At 37.7% G+C, this 18710-nt stretch overlaps 1 protein-coding gene across 11 annotated transcripts in view; it reads left to right on the plus strand.

Moving 5' to 3' along the window:
- Positions 1 to 18710, plus strand: part of enox2 (ecto-NOX disulfide-thiol exchanger 2) — a 287212-nt gene that overhangs the window by 200780 nt on the left and 67722 nt on the right. For 10 of the 11 annotated variants that reach the window (XM_048175874.1, XM_048175873.1, XM_048175877.1 and 7 more), the window contains 2 exons: positions 4672 to 4827; positions 5706 to 5801. In XM_048175874.1, coding sequence (XP_048031831.1) covers positions 4672 to 4827; positions 5706 to 5801 — 252 coding nt within the window. The remainder of the gene's footprint in view (positions 1 to 4671; positions 4828 to 5705; positions 5802 to 18710) is intronic. The other variant, XM_048175875.1, reaches the window with a different exon arrangement.

The following is an 18710-nucleotide window of genomic DNA, read 5'->3' on the forward strand; positions in this document are numbered from 1 at the left end:
TCTCTTTTGGATGGAGGACCTCTGTATTTTGACACTGAGTGAGGCAAGACTTACTAGAGGACGTCCTGGCCTAGATAGATTGCCTGCAGTTTGAAATGTTCTGTATTTGTAGATGGTATTTCAGACAGTGGAGTGATTGACTACAAAAGGCTTTGAAATGGCTCCCTAGACCGGTAAGCATCAACAGACGTTTGTCAGAGAGCTTTTTTGATCTTGGCGTGATGTAGCCACACAACTCAAGTTTCTCTCTAATAGTGCTCTAATCTGGTTTGGTGCACCTGATTCTAATTTTAGATATCGCAGAGATAAACATAGCGGTGTAGATTTTCCACATGTTGACGTCATATCTCTCTTGATTTCAGTTCAGATGAGAGTTTTTTGTTATTATTCACTTTTATCACCATTACTAACATGATGATTCAGTTTCCTTTCGCCTAACCCTATTATAGAATATGGCTGTTGTTTTTCACTACTTCACATTTTTGAAAGAAGTCTCTTATACTCACCAAGACTGCATTTATTTGATCTAAAATAAAACTCTAATATTGTAAATGTTTTCAATGTGTGTGTATATATTGTAAAATGCTATTTATTTTCTGTGATCAAAGCTGAATTTTCAGCATCATTACTCCAGTCTTCAGTGTCACATGATCCTTCAGAAATCATTCTAATATGATGATTTGATGCTCAAGAAGCATTTCTGATTATTGTCAATGTTGAAAGCTGTTGTGCTGCATCATATTTTTGCGGAAAACGTGATACAATTTTTTCAAGATTATCTGATGAATAGAAAGTTCAAAAGACAAAAAAAATCTTTTGTAACATTATATAAATGTCTTTACTGTCACTTTTAATCAGTTTAATACGGAATAATAAAAAATAAAACCATCTCGAGAATAAAGTCATTAAATTGCGAGAAAAAAGTCGTTAAATTATGAGAACAAATTCGTAATTTAACGACTTTTTTCTCATAATTTAACGAGTTTATTCTCATAATTTAACGAGTTTATTCTCAACATTTTATCTCAACTTTTTTCTTGAAATTTAACGACTTTTTTCTAATAATTTAACGAGTTTATTCTCAACATTTTATCTCAACTTTTTTCTTGAAATTTAACGTATTTTTTCTCGTAATTTAACGAGTTTATTCTCAACATTTTATCTCGACTTTTTTCTTGAAATTTAACGACTTTTTTCTCATAATTTAACGAATTTGTTCTCATAATCTAACGACTTTTTTCTCGTAATTTAACGAGTTTATTCTCAACATTTTATCTCGACTTTTTTCTTGAAATCTAACAAGTTTTTTCTCATAATTTAACGAATTTGTTCTCATAATCTAACGACTTTTTTCTTGTAATTTAATGAGTTTATTGTCAACATATTATCTCGACTTTTTTCTCGTAATTTAACGAGTTTATTCTCAACATTTTATCTCGACTTTTTTCTTGAAATCTAACGAGTTTTTTCTCATAATTTAACGAATTTGTTCTCATAGTCTAATGTCTTTTTTCTCGTAATTTAACGAGTTTTTTCTCATAATTTAACGAATTTGTTCTCATAATCTAACGACTTTTTTTTCGTAATTTAACAAGTTTATTCTCAACATATTATCTTGACTTTTTTCTCGTAATTTAACGATTTTTTTCACATAATTTAACAACTTTAATCTCGAGATGGTTTTATTTTTTTATTATTGCTTGGCCCTAATCCTCTTCCATAGTTTAATGCATCCTTGCTGAATAAAATAATTCATTTATTTTTAAAAAATAGTGTAATGTTAGAGCTGTACCATTTCGAGCAATTATTTTCATTAAAAAAATAATATAAGTTATTTGTAATTTGTCTTGTAAAGGACTTTTAATATTTAATTAAAAAAATCAAGTACAGTATACTTGGCTTATTGCTGATGCTTTGCTTATTTCTTGGATTAGTATGTACTCTTCTGCACAGTAGGAATAAAGGAATCATAGGCTGAAAATGATGAAAGTGTGTCCAAATCTTTGTTCTGTTCGTCTTCTGTATCTTCATTTTATCTCCATTGCTTGGTCACACTGGACTTGTTACTTCAGAAGTATTTACCCCTGGCTATTTTCTATTTGGGTTAGAAAGATTCAACTTTCAAAGTGCTTCTTTGGCTGCAATTAATATTTCCCTTTCAAAACCTTATCCTTTGGAGAGAGAAAAAAAAATCCTTTTTTTTTTTTACCCTTCAGATTCTAATACCATGTGATTATCAGGGTTTTTCCTGTTCATCCACACGCACTAACTTTGTTGATTGTATATCTACAATTAATGCATTTGATTGTTAATTATGTTTACATAAAACACAAATTATTTATCATCCAAGCTTCTTGAGCCTTTTGAATTCAGCACAGAATTTCCTACTTCTAATTGCTTAATTGCTATAAGAAGTCAAACTAACTTTGCATAATTACCAGCTCATTTATAGAGAGCTAGTTAAAATCTCCTGACTGCACCATGAGTGGACCACTACTGAGCCGGGAATGTGTTTCTAATGAGAATGTTTGTTTCCTGCTCCTTCACAGATGTTGTTTTCCTTTCATCAGACTCTCTTTATGATTTAAGTCATCTCTTGTAATATCTGAAAGCAAACGAGGCCCGTTTTTCATAATATCTAAGGAACAACAGGCATAATGAACTTGGCTTCCTCCTTCCCCGAATAGTCTATTTAATAAATCTATGACAGTTCTGTGGATGTAACAGTTACTTTTACTAAAGTAAAACCATGAACATAACTAACTTAATTTTGCTTTGGCATGCTGCAATTTTGCTTGGGTGGCAGCCGAAAAAATTACCATGCAATTATGTGGTACCGATTTAGACTTTCAGTCCTGGTAGTACACCAATGTGGGTCATCTTATCTCCTGCCTCCATTAGTGACTACGAGACAGAAATATCAATACTAACACAATCATTAAGGCAGCTTCTCAGCTCCTCGCTCTGTACATGCTGCACGTCCTGTCCCACTTCTGTTAATGGCTCTTAGAGAGAAGCCATGTTTTGGACCTGTCGCCTGCTCAGACACATCTGCCAGTTCAGATCTCACCGATGTTTATCCTCACGCTCCGTCCTGACCCTCCCTGTGAGATAGATTCATGTCTATCAGTTCTTAGAGACCATCATGAAAGCAGTTAAGCTATAATATGAGTGTTTATGTTTTACATTAGACTTTCCCATCTCAATTATTGTCTGTTTCTGTCATCTAATAGATTTTCTTAACACTAAATTAAGCTGTTGGGGAAAGTTACTTTTAAAAATAATTCATTACAATATTGTTTTTCTTCCTAAAAAAGTAACTAATTGTGTTAATTAATTACTTTTTGTGAAAAGTAATGCAATACTTTTGCAGTTCAAGTTCACTTAATTTCCTGATAATTTACTCACCCCCATGTCATCCAAGATGTTCATGTCTTTCTTTCTTCAGTCGAAAAGGTTTTTGAGGAAAACATTCCAGGATTTTTCTCCATATAGTGGACTTCACTGGGGTTCAACGGGTTGAAGGTTCAAATGTCAGTTTCAGTGCAGCTTCAGCTACACAATCCCAGACGAGGAATAAGAGTCTCATCTAGCGAAACGATTGGTCATTTAAAAAAAAAAAAAAAAAATTATATATATATATATCATTTTTTTTTTTTCCTCTCTCTCTCTCTCAACCTCAAAATTGTCCAAAAATCGTATTTCTTTTACCTTTTTTTTTTTTTTTAAAGGTTGTTTGACTTACTCTTTGTATATTTGCTTTGTACACACTTGCTCTGTACTTCCACCTATGTCACGCGTGACCTTTCCAACAGCAGTGCAAGACGAGCATTTGTGGTTAAAAAGTATTTTTTTTTTTTTTTTTTTTTTTTTTTAAGAAAATGACCAATTGTTTCGCTAGATAAGACCCTTATTCCTCGTCTGGGATCATGTAGAGCTCTATAAAAGCTGCAATTTGGACCTTCAACCCGTTGAACCCTGTTGAAGTCCACTATATGGAGAAAAACCCTGGAAATGATCTCTGTCCTTTTATCATATTTCATTACATCTATTTTATTTTTATATGGAGACTTTCAGTATGAGCTCTGAAAAGTTATTCCATTATTTACTTACAGTATGATGCATTTATTTACAGTGCGATTTACATTTCATAGATCTTTACCCGCTTAACTTTTAAGCTATTTTTTTCCCAATGCCAGAGGCAGAGCTTGTTTATCTTGCATGACTGCAAATAAGGGAAATATTTGAAGTATGAGAGTGGAGTGCTCTTAGTAAGGTTAGACAGACTTATATACTCTCCACAGGTGCAGCAGAGACCGCAGAGAGTGAGGGCTTCATCATTTCCATTTCAAAGAGCTCCACGCTGTCATGCAGCTGTAGTCTAAACCAATACCTGTAAATGAAAGCCAGTGTTCACTTTTTTTGCCCACAGATGGACCGCTTGTGCATAATAACAAGCCAAGGCAAACAGCTGGGGGAATGAGCCAGTAAAAACCTATTCATTCGAAAAGCCTTTTAAATATGTATTGGACTTAATTGTTTATTTATCTTTGAAGGGAGAGCTCTCGTATATAGCTTTAATTTGTGCCACAACAGAATGCTGTCACCATGTAGACTGAAGTGGCTTTTATTCACTCAGTCCTTTGAGATGTCCTCTCTTCTGTTTTACAGATTTTGACCCCAGTCTTGGCATGATGACTGGCATTGCTCCAATGAACCCCATGATGCCCGGCCTTGGGATTGTGCCCCCGCCAGTATCGCAAGACATGCCCATTGTGAAGGAAATCATCCACTGCAAGAGCTGCACACTTTTTCCTCCCAACCCCAGTGAGCCATTTCTCTTTCTCATTCTGCTGAGTTCCAAAACCTAGTGAGCTGACTACTGAGGCAGCATTTTAAGGCACCCTAAGATACCTTGTTTTGGCCAAGTACAAAGGTTTGCAAGTTCGCTAGGTGAAGGATACATGCATATATCCTTAACCTAGAAGGCAATCTCAGAATTTATTGCAACAAGCTTGGTAATGTTGATTATGGATAACTTAATACAATACTAAATATAGTATGATGGGGATGCTTCCTGTGTGCTCTTGTGAAAAAGAAGTGTGCATAATTGTATTGAATGCATACTTCAAATCTTAAAATTATATATTTTTTTAAAAAGTATTTAAAGATAATGTGTTGTAATATTAATGAAATACAATGCCACTTATGTTTATTTAAAGAGAGTACAGTGTGCTTCTTTTTCACAAGGGTAGAGCGTTTCAAATCTGTTACTTTGGAGATTTCATGATGGTTAGGATGCTGCCTTAAGGCTGGAATACACTACACACTACACTTTTTCTCAGATTTTGCCCTGATTTCCAGATTTACGAGTCGACAATAGTCTGCACCAATCTGCAGAGTCGCATAGTGTTTGACGGGTACAGACTCCGATTTTTTTAGCTTCAGATTATGATTCCATCCAGTCAGAATGATTTTTTTTTAGCCGATTTTAGATCACATATTGTATATGACCAAAGTTGTCCATCTACTGTCCAGTCTGTAATTAAATAAAATGTTGCAATAAAATACAATTCAAATACAATAACAACACAAAAGGAAATTAACAGAACATGAGTAACAAATTAGCCTTAATATTTAATTCATCAGCACAGATAAAACAACTGACAGCGCCACTCACATCTAACTTCCTTTGTAATCTGTAGTCCGTACTGAACGCATCTACCCACCCAAGATCACATCCAAATCCGCTTGGCTCGTTTGTTCTTTTGAGACTCGGCACACAGAGTCACTTCAACAAGGTAATCTCCTGCACATCCATGTTTTTTATTAATCTCATGTTTTTGTGTGAGTTTGTTGTGTTTGGAACGATTTGAAAGTCATTTCAAACTGACCATAGACTGAATAAAAGATGGACGACCTTCACTCTCTTCCATTGTAGAAAAGTGAAGCCACCAATGTCCCAATATGGCATTGACATCTTGCGCAGTAGTGAGCATGAAATGGAGCCGCAGTATTAAGGCCCCGCCCACACTCCCGCAGAATCAGTTAGTATGGTTTAGTGCAGAACAACTCATTATGTAAGTGTGAAATAAACAGTTCTGGAAATGTAGAAATTAAAGTTAAAGCTCCAATCTCCTCCTGAAAATCCCAGAAAAGGTCCTCAATGACTACTTCACTCAGAGAAGCTGTCAATCACAACTGTCAATCATGACGTCACAACCCATTTTTATAGCATCAAATAACTAACTAAAACCAAACTTACTTTAAAAAACGAACAAAAAGAGCTTGGTCTCATTAGAAAAATGTACCTGTGGGAATGTTTTCGTGAGTCACAAAATACGTACTAATACATACAGTTTCAATGTGAAATGTCCACTGAGTGGCGCTAAAAGCATGTTAATTTTTTTGCCGGAACAGATAAATGTGAATATGGTACATTTTTATGACGATAGTTTTTATATGAATCACTGCAGTTCTGATTTGAATTTTTGTCTGGTGAGTGGCACTACACCTAAAACTACCCAATAGTGTTAACAAAAGCTTGTTTTGATCTCTCATCTTTGAGCTCTTTTACCATGACTTGTTTTTCCCTTGATTCGTACCCAAGGCTTCCTCGTAACGAGCAAGGTTTTGTCAGAATAGCGAAACATATGGTTAACCGATGCAAAGTCCAAAATATATTCGTTTACAAATCGTGCACTTTGGTAAGAAGCATTTTGAAGTCATAATATTGTGCAAGGAGACGTCAAAACAAGTCTTTATTATTCCATAATCTGACCCTGTAATCATAACTGTGTATGAAAATGATTAAAAGCGCTTGCTGTTTTAATGTTCATTTGTGTTGGAAACTGCAGTGATATATGTACGTATTGGTACGTATTTTTGCGACTCATGAGACCAGGTTGAACAAAAACGATAAAAAAATACATAAAATGACAGAAACCATCTTTGGAAAAAATTTATTTGAAGTGTAATTTGTTTGTTTATTTTGTCTCATGTCCCATTAAATTACATGGAGAGGGTGGGGTTTATGACCTATACTGCTTCCAGCCACTTGGGGGCGATCAAAACGTTTTTGCTTCATTTTTCAGGACTTGCGCGGCACACTTAGTCGCAACCCATTTGTTCGAATTGCAAACGCTGCGATATAATAAATATAAATATATATGTACACTGCCCTCCAAAAGTTTGGAAACGCCCTAAAATAGTGGGGTTTTGGACAACATTGGCATGAATCCTTTTTAATTTGTGAAAATTTTTCACTGATAAGGGACAACACAAACTATGAAAACATATTGTATTACATAAACAGTTTATACATAGAAAAAACTTAAATTTTCGATTCATCAAAATATCCAGCATTAGCAGCTATCTGACCTAAACTGGGTTCTGATTGGTTCATTGTATTCTAAACGTAATTGGCCATCAATTGTTGAAGGTATTAAGGTGTTCTGACCCAAAAATCTATTACAAACCTGAGCCAAGATTAAACCAGTAACCAGCATCACAGCTGGCAAAGGGGCGTGTCTGACTTTGACATGTATATATTGCCATTATTATGTAATCAAAATGAAAATTATTATTGCTGGTCTTCAATGATAATGTCAAGTTACTGTAATGTATTTGCACCAAAAAATGATAAGGATTTATGCTGATATCATCCAAAACCACACTTTGCCAGGGGAGTTTCCAAACTTTTGGAGGGCAGTGTATGTGCTAGCTGTGTGTTTTATAGTGAAGTGCTCACATACAAATTGTAAAAAAACAATGTTTGCTGCGTCTCAGAGTGTCTCATTTCTAGAGATAGATTATACTTGCCTTGATTGGTCCTGGAATGGAAACCCCTGGTTTAGGGTATGATGCCCAGTTTTTCTCTGTAAACATTTACAAAGTCAGCAAGTGTATGAAGCCTAGTGTTTTAAAATGTCTTCAGATGTAGTGTATTCCAGCCTTCAGAAAGCAACCACTTTTGTAGGCCATAGGCAGCGAGGCATCTCACTAGGTTTGGACACACAGCTTATATCTCACTCCATTTAACATGTATGCAAGTATTTATAACCCTCATGCATTTTAAATGATATTATTGACTTGAGCAATGTGATCTGAAATGCTGACTAGATGAGAAGACTGATATAGCCATGAGCAACTGTGCAGCCTGTAAATGACTTAATATTATAATTCTATAAAACTTCGATCTCCATAGCCAGCAGGATATGTCACCTTGATGAGATGCAGATGCGATTTTAAAAGCCAGCTGCCACTCAAAAGCGTCAGACTGATGCTTGATAGAAGGGCTCTGTTTTTATTTGAGAGAGGAGCTGTCATCTATTCTTTCATATTTACCCTGATATCCACCTCATCCCACCAGCTGAATAAGCTCATCTGAATTCGTCTCCTGTCACAGAGAGAGAGGTCAGGCAGAAGAATGAAACAGGAGGGGGCTGTCCGGGGGGACTGGGGTGGATCTCTGACTGTAATTGGACAGTTGACCTCTAAGGAGACTGAGGTATTCTGGCATGTAAAATATGCCACACAGCAAGAGGAGGGTCAGAGGAGACAATGATTACCTGAGAGAGTCAGTGTCCTTCAAACAGCTGAGCTGTCTGCCTGCCGATCACGCTCCACATGCACATCTGTAATCACAGGCTAGGCGCTCTCATAATGCTGCGGTCAGCCTCACCTGCAAAGTGTCCTCACCCACCTGACTAAAGGAGAGTGACAGACTGACACGCCTGATCTAATACTCAAACAAACGATGTGAGACATTGATTGATGCCAAAGCAGACAGTACGAGAGGAGCATTCAGAACCTGGCCACAAGGTTTTTTGTTTTTGTTTTTTTCAACAAAAACAGCAGTTACCGGTGAAAATATCTTTAAGAAAGTTTGTAAAAGAACAGAGAACGAATGACAAATAAAGGCTCTGTTACAAAATCATCTGAACTGCTTATCGAGGGAGCATTTTAACTATGCGCTCAAGACACAATGATAGGTATCTTAATTATGCTGTGTCAAATTCTAAGGAATTGTAATCAGTCCAGATCATATTTAGCCTAATGTGCTGTGGCTTTTATGCATAATAGAATACTGTAGGCGTTGATGACAGTGGCTTTCAATCTATTGCCGTGGACCCCACAATTTTATGATTTCCTTGCAGAACCCACTAAAATATGCAATGTAAAACTCAATACTTTCAGAATTCTCGAAACAGTTCAGTAAATGAACTCATTTTTTTAAGCTGATATAACTTAAATTTTTTAGATAAATGGGGCGGGGCCGAGAGCTGTGGAAGTGGAGCAAGGTGTCTCTCGTTAACAATCACGTCACCGACATCCCTCCACAGTTCTCAGCCTCGCCCAACTTATCATAATGTTTATTACTTACTTGCAAGTTACTTTGGATAAAAGCATCTGCCAAATGAATAAATGTAATTAGATACAGTACATTTACATAAACATCACATTCAGATCTTGGTTAAATGTTAGATAGCAAATAATACATGCTATTATAATTATCATAGAGGATATTTGCATGTATATAATCAAACAACATACAGTATGCATGGTCTTTTGCAGCCCATCTTCAACTTAACCACAGGCTCTACTCTTCACCACAATGGTAAACCTACAAATCTAACATGACAGTACCCCAACATAACAACATTAAACATTAACTTATGCCTCCATATGTAAATCTGGTGCAAAAATGCACAAAATATCATAACATACACGCGGCACCAGGCATGACGCAAGTGTTTTTTACTAGTTTCAGCCCGACACAGTTTTCATTTTCATGTCCTGCGCCACGTTGTTTAGATAGCAAATGCATTTGACCCCATTTGTGCCCCCTTGGGTGTGCTGGTCTGAAAACGAGGTGTGTTCAGGTGCGTTGTTGGCGTGTTGCTATTTTGAGGCAACTGAAAATGTGTTATTTAAAGAGCGCGTTATTAATATGCACAACGTGCATACACTCTGCTTTTTACACACACAGAGACGTGCAGCAGCACACAAACATGCCACATATTAAAAATAAAAGGATTACAATGTAAAGATTATTGTTGTGTGCATAAAGATAAAAATGAATGCTTTGGTGGAATCTGGCTTTTCCCGTAGATGGTCTGCTCGCACGCTTTGACCTCACACACAAGCAGATCGTTTTCCTCACTAGAGAAGCATTCAGTTTTTCCGCCTGGAAACTCCACCATGTAAATAGTGAATCTGCCATAGCGCGAGCACAACTGGCTTTTAAAGGACAACCCTTTTGGACCATGAGCCTGGTGCACCAACCATTTTTCCCGTCCTTAAACTAGCAAAAGTAGATTCAGACATGCCCTAAGTGCACATGCGCTTAGATCTTTCAAATAGTGCCCAATATTTCAACATTTATTTATACAGTCTGATGCAAAGCATGCTGGGAATTAGAAATCTGCTGCAATTCAACTCAATCATATTAAGTTCAGTTTACTATAGTGAAATTTTGAGTTCCCACAACTTTCATTTTTATTTGAGTGAAACAAACTAATTTTACAGTGTATAATCATCCTTTTTCATATATAAAGACTCATTTGCAATGTGAAAAACACAAATATTATTAATGTGTCAAATTTGATCTAGGAAATATTTACTTTATATCAAGTTGACACAATTTTTTTCCTACATAACCTACCATTCAAAAGTATGGGGACAGTAAGATTTCATAATGTTTTTTAAAGTCTCGTATGATCAACCAGGCTGCATTTATTTGATTAAAATACAGTAAAATCAGTAATATTGTGAAATAACATTACAATTTAAAATAACTGCTTTTTAAAAATGTGAGCCAAAGCTGAATTTTCAGCATCATTACATCCTTCAGAAATCATTCTGATATGCTGACATGTGAAATCCTGACATTTTTCAGGATTCTCTGTGTAATATAAAATTCAAAAGAAAAAATTTTTGACCTTTTTTTAACCCGTTTCCAGCACCCCTTTGAAGATTCCCTGCTTTGGCAGTAAGAGAATGTGTGTGCCACTTTATGAATGAAATAATCAAACAAAATATGAAACTACATAAAATAAATGACAAAACTAATGATGCATTAACCCTGATGTTAATAGAGTTTAAAAGAGTTTATGTGTTGTTATCTGTTATCAGTACTAATTCTGCTAAACCGGAAATCATTGTGGCTATTTTTCAACTCTTAAGTGTGTTTATTGATATGCAGTTCAGTTTTCACTTCACAAAGGTTTCTCTCTAGCTGGAAAAATATATATTTTGAAGGAATGTTTGATCGTCTGTAAAGGAATCTGCCTTTCTTTAGTATTGCGGACTTGTCATCATTCAACCAGATCGATGCTTCAATTGACAACAGAGGCAGCTAGCTGTATATCGATCTTAGAGTCGCAACACAACAACATGAAAAGCACGGTTCATATTCCCTCCCTCTCTTTGTGTTAAAGATTAGAAATGAATGAACCTGGTCACTGCAGTCATACCTTCAGGGCTCAGTGATCAAGCAGTGCATGGGTAATTATGCCAAGATCATGGAGGAGAAAGACAGGAAGGGGAGGCAGAACAAAGGCCCACTTGTATCTGGGGCTGGGTGGGGGTCGTCACATTGTGGGATTGTAGTTTTTAATGATGAGCAGAAAAGAGGAACTTGAAAGAGACGGCCATTGCGGTGAACGCAGCGAACACTGTCTGATGAAATTTGGGCATATCCATAAACATGACAGTCTCCTCTCATCTCGTTCAGACAGAACAGGCTATCATGCGCATATCTTGCATTGTAACGAGTCTCCTTTTTTCCGCACCAGTCCGTGCAGAAGTGGATTTAATAGCCGGTGACAGCTGTGCTCTCCTGACTACGGCATACAGTAATGCGGAGCAATCATTCATGGTTATTCTCACCTCAGTTGCCAGAAAAAATTACCCAAGTCCTTTTCCCAAGGGCCCGCGATGGCTCATGCCATTTAACATGAAATTTTACAAACTTGAGCCTCTCTACATCAGCACCTGCTCTCTTATATTTTGTATTTTGTCCTTGTACGTCTTTTTGGTTCTCTTTAAGCCTAACCGGTTTTCATTGCCTCTCCGTCCTTCCTTCACCATCGTTGTCAAAGTCATCCACCCTTTCCTCTATCTATCCACTCTTATGCCCTTCAAGACATAATATGATAGCAGATATCAGCATTTATACCATATGTCATTTATCAGTGCTTTTTAAAGGGCAGCGGCGTTCGCTTTGATCGGAGCTGTATTAAAAACACACAGGCTTATTGCTGTCAGCTTCACCCCTTGTTATTTATTAGATTTGACCGATGGGGATATTTGAAACCTCCTTGTTTTATTCAACTCGTGGCGTCTCGGCGGATCAGTGGAGAGCTAAGCCTAAATCTTTCCTCGCCTGACTTTCTAATAAGGATATAAAAAACAGGCAGTTCCTCTTGCAATTATGCTGATTTTTGCGTTGTGTTTCCTGTCACGGTCGCACATCATGTTACTTGTAATCTGAAGCGGCCCTAAACAGTATGTGGATACTTGACTCACACTTAAAAATGTCTGAATTGCATTAGCTAACAAAATATCACATAAATCATGCTGGAGCCTTTCATGCTTTGAAATTCGTATCATGTCATGTTATGTAATTGTCGATAAAACAGCTTGTAAACAGTGTCACATGTGCCGTCACATTTACCTCAGAAAAGCCATTCAATGTCCAAAAAAATCAACTATACGCAATGTGATAAGATTCCAGCGGCAAATGATTTTTCTCTCCACACCAGACGCGACGTGACTATAGCCAAGTTTCCATCCAGTTTTGTTATCGACAAAGCAAATATGTGCAAAAAATATTTGCCAAATTTGCTGTCTCTAGGCTTTTTCATTTCAGTTGGCCTTTTACCGATAAAATGGTGCGCATGATGCCGTCATCCCTGAAAAAAATCGCAAAATATATCACAAATTCGTGTCTTTTGCATCCCAAATATTTGTAAAATAACACTCTTTTCCTCATCCTTCTAATGCACCTTTGAACTACAGAGAAACAGTGTTTTTACAGGTGCAACACTACAAACGCAGATGTCATGTGACACCACATTTATTTGCATTAAAGCCCTTTTTCTTGACAAAAAGTGTTTCCAAACCAATTTTTGCAACATTTGAAGTATTGAAATAGAATTTATGCACTAAAGATAAATGTAAATAGATTGTGTCGACATTTGAGAAATTTTATCGACAAATGGCATTTCCATCAGCTATATCGCTAGACATTTTGAAGCGCTAAGCCTTTTTCACACAAAAAAAAAAAAATCCTTGGGTGGAAACCTGGCTTATGATTAAAAAAAAAAACATAGCAAATCAGAAGAGCACATGGGCGGGGTCTCTCGGCAAGCTCCCGGCACTCACAACAAAATGCATAATCAAATTCATGAATATTACACCATTTCAATTAAAATTATATATTAAAAATACATACTGAGTTACTCAAAACAATCTTTGCCATAGAATACACTTGTCTGTTTACAATGAGTTGACAGTTTGAACGTTTTGTTTCCTTTTATTTATTTTTAAGATCTGAGGTGAATTGTCTATTGTTGCTTTATGGCTATAAAACACACAAAAAATGATATTCAAACTCACATTAGATGCTTTTAACATTAAATAAAGCACGTAAACATTACCTGAGATCATTCTTTGTGTTGTTGTTCCAGCCACAACGTTGCAGGAAAAAACTGAAACTCTTTCAACAACAGAAATTATACCTTTTATCGCGTGTCGCAGCGTCACGTCTGGTTAGGACATGGTGTTATATGTTAAAATCACAAAAATGTACTCCTGGGGGAGGATTCCCTCAGATCCCCCTACAATAATTTAATTCGGATACAAGTCACCTTTTAAATCTTGTAAGTTTGCAGGTCTGTTTCAAATATACTGAAATAGAAAACTAAATGTTTCTGTTATTGATGGTGGCTGGTAAAGGTATAAGGACTCCAGTGAATTGCCTCCGCTCTGGATCACTGTCCCGCAGCTCCAGCATTGCTTCACACCTTCCCAACCCATCAGTCTTATTCTGCAGCTCTACACAGCCCCAGCTTGACTTAACTCCATCTCTGCATCTCCACCGCCACCTCATTCTAGTCTACTGTGCTTAATAAATGGCCATCGATCGCCTTTCACTCACTGTCGTTTGAAAGGCCTGACTTTCTGAAGGACACTGAGTTCTGAGAAAGAGAGAGAGAGAGAGACCAAGCATAGCAAATGTCATTCTCTGCTGAGCATGGAAACCCACAGACTGCATGAAAGGATAGCAGTGATTCAGTGCCCAGTTGTAGATGCACCTTCCACCATCAGGTCAGGCTGCATATGCTGCCTTTCACTGGCTTCTAAACCTTCGGTCTGCCCTGGCTCTGTGCCTGAGACTGACCTTTATATCAGGCAAAGCTCTCTTCTTCCAAGATCCGAGAGGGCCGTGTCACTGTGTTTCTGCTTCTGGAAGTGTCAGTTTGCCGAGGGCACTGCCAGTCTGGCCCGTTTCCTCACTTAAACCCACTCACGGCACATATCACCCACCCCTTCCTCCACCAAACCCGCCTGTGCCTGCAGAGCTCTTTAACCTCAGTGACACTGTTGCTTAAAATAAGTATTGCTAAAGTATGTCTCCCAGCCTAGGGATGTTATAGTTGCTTTTTTCATTCGAATCAGTGTGATTTTAGTATTATTTATATACTATTATAGTATTAATTTAGAATTTGCTTATTTTTTCAGTTTAATTTTAGTTTATATTAAATGGGACATATCATAAAAATCTGACTTTTTCCGTGTTTAAGTGCTATAATCGGGTCCCCGGTGCATCTACCAACCCAGAAAACGTGCAAAAGGACAACCCAGTAACTTTGTTTTGGCAAGCCTTTCTCTGCAAGCATGTGAAAAAACGAGCTGCTCAGATTTCACTCCCCTAGTGACGTAGGAAGAGGATCTTCTTATAATATTACAGCCCCTTAATCTGCACGTTTCCACCCACAGCGCCGCCATTTTTTTTTCGAAAGCAAAGACGGTGTACCAGTTCTAACGCCATGGCAAACGTAAAAACAAAAGCATGCTAACTGTTTTGTCATTTTCGTTGCGTGAGATTCTCCAGCTTTGTTGTTGTTGAGCTGTTAAAGCCCCGCCCTCTTCTGGAAAGGGGGCGGGAGCAGCAGCTCATTTGCATTTAAAGGGACACACACAAAAACGGCGTGTTTTTGCTCACACCCAAATAGGGGCAAATTTGACAAGCTATAATAAATGATCTGTGGGGGATTTTGAGCTGAAACTTCACATTCTGTGGACACCAGAGACTTATATTACATCATAGGTCATAATTGGTCCCCATTAAGTTTTAGTAATTTTGTTATGTGATGATGTAAATTTAATTAGTTTTTGGGGTTTTAAATATTTTTATTTCGCTTAATTTTTTTAGTTTTAATAACTTCAATACTTCAGCTTAAACTTATTTTATGTCAGTTAGATGCCAAATATTAATCTAATATTTATATTTAATTTATTTTATCTTTATTTCAGATAACAGAAACCACTTTTAATAGTTTATGTTAACAATAACAAAACTGAACCTAGAGGGAATTTTTGGGCATCAGGACTGTCTGTGGTGTGACTGAATGTTGAAATCAAACCCACCAGCTTTTTTGGGCATCATATTGTCATTGGCACTTTAAAATCTGGTAGACATCTGGGCTTTTTAGGCATTTCTGTACTGTATGGATGCATTTAAATGTTCAACTCAAACCTAGACAACATAATTGGTCATCATAGACACATTCAAATCAAAACTTAAGAGCATTTCTGGGTTTCACAGGACGTGCAGATGCTTGAATCAGTCTTAGACGCATTTATGGACCTTATGAGCGCATTCAATCTGAACATTTGGACATCATATGTATGTTTGAATCAAACTTGAGCATCATTAGCCTGTTCAAATGCTCAAATCAATCCTAAACAGAATTTTTTAAAACATTCAGTGATGTCCAAAATGCTGTCTGTGCTCATTTTAATTGTTTGATTGATTTCTAAAAACCTGTTTAGGTTTAATATGATAGTCTGAACATCGATGTGATGCCTCGATCCAAATGCTTGAATGTGGAAGGCTTTAGTGCACGTTGTGTAGATGCAATCCACAATTTAACCACCTCAGAATTACAGTTGCAAAACGTTATGATTAATAAAAAAGGACGTGGGGGAAAAAAAAACATACTGATCATATATTGCTCTCCTGTGGAGAAAACCTTGTTTAAGGTGCTTGTGATTGCCACAGGCTTCCCACAGAGACACTGTCCTGCTTTCCTTTTTCAAGAGGGCCAATACGCAGCAGGTAGACTGCTGTCGAGCTGAGTGAAGACTGGCTTTTGAGAAGTCAGCTCATCTTATCGGCAGTCTCACTCCTGTCAACCCACTCGAGCTAACAAAAGGCCCAGGATTCCTTCTTTTACCGCCTCATACACACACAGATCTAAGTCAGGCTTCCTGTGCAGTTGAGTCTTCTGGAGTTCTGTGACTTAAACACGCCTGGGGTTTCACAGAGCAACATGCTTGTTAGGATCAACGGTATGCACTTCTTTTTTTTATCTGTGTGGTACCTCGCATGCGACTGAGTTTTTTTTTTGGGTAATGTACATTATGCACACATGTCTGTCTTCAGTGAGGGTGCCAGCACTGGACATTTTCCTCGGTTCTTCCGCCTCACTTGGTGTATATACATTCCACACCCACGTTCCTATCAACTTCTGTCTGCGGTACAGTTGTCACCTCCACCGGCTATGTGTATTTGAGCTTGTGTGTGTGTGTGCGAGACAGAGATACACCTGCGGCTGTCTTCATTTTAGCTGATTAGCGTTAAGCTTGTTGACGACTGTCTCTCGGTTGAGCGCTCGGAGTGCTGGAGGTACACAGTGCCCTCCTGAATTTATGTCCCAGACCCTCCTGTGTCATCTTAGCTCACTCTTCAAAGAAGCGCCTTTGACGGCACAGGATATTTAGCCATGGAGCAGTGGGAAGAGCATTGGTTTGTGAAATAATAGGCTTTGATTTCATTGCTGTGCGGTTTCCACTTTCGAGACGTTATAGTTACTGGAGAAACTCTCCAAAGTTATCTCAGAGCTGATGCAGTGTTCCGTGTAATTTCATATCGCCGTCTTGGGTGACAATGAAAACAAATCAGCCACCGGCTGCATCGTGAAACTCAAATGATATACTTTGCTTTCTCCCCACAGTCTGAATATGAAAACAAAAAGTGGGTGTATTTGATTTAGAAAAGTTCAGAGGTATCAAGCTCTTTCTTGTGTAGCTCCTCTGTTCCTTCTAAAGCAAACATCTACTCTTTGTTTTTATTACTTGCTGAAAGTTTCAACTTTCAAGGGACTGCTTATGTCAAAACAAAACGTTTCATGTGCATTTGATAAAGGAAACATTTGATCACCTGGGCCAGCAACCAATATTAAATACAGCTCTGTGTAAGAAGTGACGGAAGATGAAAACAAAACTACTTGCCCCTTAGAGATTCTCAGTGATAGCTCTTAAACTAGCGTAGCAGCCTTAAGTCTCGCATTCTATACTCATAATAAGAAAAAATAAACTTTTTTGCCTTAGTATTCGGCTTTTAGATTAGTTTGCAACACATTATGGGCATTCTGGGTGCACTGAATGCATTTTTGCTTTATTAGTGCATGTGTTTTTAGTTTTCTTAAATAGGCCTGGGTGTTAAATTACTGTTCTGGCGGGATATTCAAAGCATTTGTTCCTCAATAATACACAAAATGAAGTTGGGGAGGGGCATGTTCAAGCAATCCAACCAGTATAGCCATCCCTCACCTCTGTCCCATGATGGTTTCGCAGCATCTCTCCACCACCTTAACGCCTCACTGTTGGCTGGTTCCTCTCTCAGTCAAAAATGATATTCCAAGCTCACAGCCCTCCCCTCGGACACCACGCCAAATATGCATACATTACCATATCTGATTACATGTATGTGCGAACTTGTGATAATATATTTAGGAAAACAGACACGATATCCAAACAGCTGCACCGTTGCTTGAGGCGTTTCATCAAAATCGTACACCTTAAGCCCTGAGTATACTTTGTCTTTTTACAGTCAAACACACAGCTTTGTAAAGTATAAACAGGCATTCGAAGCATGTGCAGATTTGAGCGTGACGAGTTACAACCCATGTAAACATCTTTGTATTTTTTCATGTTAGAGTTGTACAAATGAGAGTACTTTCTAACCTCTTCCCACAATCTGTCGTCTATGTAGGCCTCCATTGTCGCTGTAGCTTGCATGCGTTCCGGTCTTTTCTGTTTATGCAGGTTTTCTTTGACTACCTTGTGAATCGACGCCCCCAGGGCACAGTTGCCACATTGTGGATAAACTAATTACTGCAAAAAAAAAAATGAAATGCACATGTGCAACCTGCACATACAAAGTACGCTAGTGTGTGAGGGTCCATGTGACATAAAAATCGTCATGGGAGGGGGTACGCAGAGGCTCTTTTGCGGACAAGTACGCGTGGTCACTAGGCTACAAAAGCACCAACTGCACATGTGCTAGAAATACGATATGGATGTGAAATTTGAAGAGAGTCTGTGTGAGTCCGTCGCTACCCGCACCTCTACAGTCCGTCGTTAAAACAATATAAAGACAGCCAGATGTGCAATAATCGGTTTGTTTACCGTTCAAG

The sequence above is a fragment of the Megalobrama amblycephala genome, linkage group LG23 (genome assembly GCF_018812025.1).
Source record: "Megalobrama amblycephala isolate DHTTF-2021 linkage group LG23, ASM1881202v1, whole genome shotgun sequence".
In the NCBI taxonomy this organism is placed as follows: domain Eukaryota; kingdom Metazoa; phylum Chordata; class Actinopteri; order Cypriniformes; family Xenocyprididae; genus Megalobrama; species Megalobrama amblycephala.